This window comes from Scaptodrosophila lebanonensis, unplaced genomic scaffold, assembly GCF_003285725.1.
Source record: "Scaptodrosophila lebanonensis strain 11010-0011.00,11010-0021.00 unplaced genomic scaffold, SlebRS2 tig00000061-arrow-pilon, whole genome shotgun sequence".
In the NCBI taxonomy this organism is placed as follows: Eukaryota; Metazoa; Arthropoda; class Insecta; order Diptera; family Drosophilidae; genus Scaptodrosophila; species Scaptodrosophila lebanonensis.
The window spans coordinates 6,975,175-6,978,725 of NW_022060554.1; the positions used below are offsets into that span (position 1 = coordinate 6,975,175).

General features: G+C 41.9%; 1 protein-coding gene across 1 annotated transcript; it reads right to left on the reverse strand.

Annotated features, from left to right (window-relative positions):
- Positions 1–406: 406 nt before the first annotated feature.
- LOC115624982 (serine/threonine-protein phosphatase alpha-3 isoform) lies at positions 407–1,651 on the reverse strand. The gene has a single exon (XM_030519840.1). The coding sequence runs from the start codon at positions 1,590–1,592 to the stop codon at positions 498–500; it is 1,095 nt and encodes a 364-aa protein (XP_030375700.1). The 5' UTR covers positions 1,593–1,651; the 3' UTR covers positions 407–497.
- Positions 1,652–3,551: the final 1,900 nt, after the last annotated feature.

A 3,551-nucleotide genomic window follows, 5' to 3' on the forward strand; every position in this document is an offset into this window, starting at 1 on the left:
CTTTTATGACTGCACACGTTGGAATTAATGGGAATAATTTAACAAATTAATATATATTACTCGCCATTTAAACATGCATATTTTAATGGCTAGACAGAATCTTGTATTTTTTTCATAAATTCTGTATTACTATTGACAAAATGAATTATTAAATTAATTTATGTTGCACAGCATAAAACTATCTACAAGTATTTAATAATGGAAAGTATCATATCTACAAGTTTAAAATTGAAAAATATTTGCCTCTTCTGACTCTACATACATTTTAGACAACCTGCTGATTATGTTTCATCTATTTGCTTGTATTGTTTGTTATTATTTCTACAATCAAGCAAATGTTCATTCCAAAAGATGTAGACAAGTTGAGTTTTGTCCGCCGCTATTCAGAAATATTTGAGAGCCAAAATTGAATGTTCTTTAATATATTCATCGGATATAGTGTGCAGGGTGGAAGATATTATTGGATCCCCCCTGACATAGAATGACAATTTTAAAAATTATTTCATCGATGGGACTGCTACTGGCACAGAGACTACGGAAACTGAATGGTCGTCTGCCAAACTTGGCCGCTTCGATTGCAACGGCTTCTGAATACGGAATGTGCAGAGAAGATTCTGGTCCACACACATCATAGCGCCGGCATTGTCAAACTGGCCACAATAGTTTGGCGCGGAAAAAATCGTAATCAACTGGCGTTTGGCAAAGAACTCATATCCGTCTTCCACAACCTGATGACCGCGACAGACGAGCGTAAAGCCGTGCCGGCTGAGGAACGTGCCCACAATGTCTGAGCCAAAGGTGTAGCTAACTCCACGATCGTTCGTGCCCCAGCCCAAGACCCTGGAATCTGGGTCGGACCACAAAATATCGCAGAGCAGGCCGAACTCGGGTATATCGCAAGGTCGGTTCACCATCCGTAGTTGATCCATGGAGAAAAGATTAGGACTTAGTCCGCCGTGGCAGCAGAAGATGCTGCTATCTATAATGGCTGCCAGTGGCATGCAACTGTAGCAGTCGATAAAGGTGCGCCACATCCTAACCGTATAGCGACGCTTACACTCATCGTAGAAACCATAGACTCGGTTTAGACCGGCGCTTTCATGGTTTCCACGCAATAAATAAATATGATCTGGGTAGCGTATTTTGTAGGCCAGCAGCAGAGTTATAGTCTCGATGGATTGCTTGCCCCGGTCTACGTAGTCGCCCAGGAGTAGATATTTGGTATTTGGTGGAAAGCCAGTCGACTCAAAGTACTTTAGGAGGTTCATATACTGGCCATGCAAGTCGCCAAGTATGTTGATGGGCGCCTCCAGTTCGAGCAGTGGCGGTTGCTCCAGCATCACCTGCCGGGCCTTGGTACAGATGGCGGCGATCTCCAACTCGGACAGTTTAACGCCTGATTTGGGGTCCTGGGGCGAGGAAAGCCGGTTAATGATATCGTTCAGCTTGGGCATTATGTCGAAATTTCCACTTTCGATTAAGGAGAATCCATGACTGACAATACTTGCGCGGCCGGGTGTTGGTGCCGGTGTTCCCAACAATCGCCGCGGGCTTTTGGGCTTCCGAGTGCTGGATTGTGCTCGGGTACTCATAGTGCCTCCGCCACGCTTATATAGCCACACACAATTTGGAATTATAATACCTTTCTTTTAACATATTTTTTGTTCATTGATTGGAAAGTCGAAGAAAACAGTTCCATTTCATCCAAATGAATCCACTTTTGAATCAAATGAACTTATCTTCCTCAAGCATAATCAATTTACTAGAAGGGGCATGCTTCGGAAGTAATTTAGAACTGGGGTACATCTTTCAAAATTATTATTTGGTTACAAATTTCCAAGAACAACGAGTGTTACAGAAAATAATTGGGAGACATTAGTCAATAAGTTTGCTGAACGAAAACTAGATAATTGAATCAGCAAAATGATTATTGCGGTCTTCCGGCTGAGAATCGGCAGTTCGTGAAGCCAAGCGGCCCCAAATTAGTCGGAGATGGGATCAGGGATTTCGAAAATGAAAGATGTTGTCGATAATTAAAGAAATTGAGAATTCAGTTTGGATTACAAGTAGCTTATTGTTTGCTCATGTAGCTCTGATCGCTAATAAAAAACAGTCCGTAACTGCCTTTCAATCAAGTAAAGTTCTCTCTCTCCCTTTTATTCTCCTGGCTGTGTGGGGCAGCACATTTGTAGCTTTGGTATTTCAAATCAACATAATGGACACTTTACCCCGAGGCAGCAGCTGCAACAACAACAGCCAGAGACCAACACCCACATCTAGCGCCAACGCTCTAAAATGCAAAAAACAACTTTGCTTCTCTTTTGCCTTTGACAGCTGACAAAATGCAAAGTGTCGCATTTTGGAGTGAACAGGCGGGACTGGGGAGGTGGCGGTGATGGGACATTTAAGTTCGGAGGCACTACGGCACTAGCCTGTCTTAACTAACCTACCGCAGTCACAGATTTCTGCTCTGGCTGTCACTCATTAAGCATTCCTAAATGCAACTCAAAGCCGCTCTTGTTGTTACCATGCCAAGTGTGACAAGAGGAGCGTGATGCCAGCATTTTGTTGATTTAATGTTTATGAGCATGAGACAGCTAAAGCCCCGACATTCCGCGAATACAGCCCTGAAATATTATTTACGCACTCACTGGCATGAACATAGGCAAATACTTATACTTGTAAGTACACTTAGGAAGTGCATATGAGAATCTGGTGATTAGTGACACATTTAAAACGAACTTCGGGCATATGTGTAGGGACTTTAGAGGATTAGGAAAGTGTGGCGAATGTGAGATACTTGGGTAAGGGGCTTCTAACATGTTATACCTTAATGTTGCCAAATGCATAGTTGTGTAATTTTACAGAAGAAAACTCCACATTTCCTCTCATTTATTAGATGACTGCGTTTTGGAACGCATCACTATTACTTATTTCTGCTCTTTGTATTTCATTTGATTTATTTTAATACCCATATTGTAAATTTGGTTGGTAAAGCTAGAGGTATTCCGGGCTTCGTAAAATGATGGTCGAACGAATTTGACGATTCGTACAGAACGATTTGGTTGCGAGGCCTACCTTGCAAGATCGTAGAACCTCTCATGGGAGAGAAATCACTTCATGCAACCTTATATATCGTATTAGCTTCGTAGTTCCTTCTAGACCCACAAGAAATTTCCGGCCTCTATATCTTGAGCGCTATTCTTCAAATTTTGCACTTTACTCACCTTTTCATGGTCTGTGTTCAAATTATAATAACTCAACCATATAATCTCGTCTAATCAATCCCCTAGTAATTTAAGCAGGAACATCTCCTTACCTTTAGCTAACCAGCATTAAGTACATGTGCACCAATTCAATACTATTCTAATCACTCGCTGTGAGTCGTTGTCTTATCAGGAAGTTGCAAAATTAGAGACGAGTGCCATTATTTATTTGAATATCGCGACGAATCCAGACCGCATGTGTGTTAAACCGAGTCGTTGACATTTTTAACCCTTTGAGGGCCACCACACCAGTGCCTTTTCAGTTGGCAACATGTTGCCCACATA

Coding starts and splice junctions, on each gene's coding strand:
- LOC115624982 (XM_030519840.1), bottom strand. CDS start 1,592: ATGAGTACCCGAGCACAATCCAGCACTCGGAAGCCCAAAAGCCCGCGG.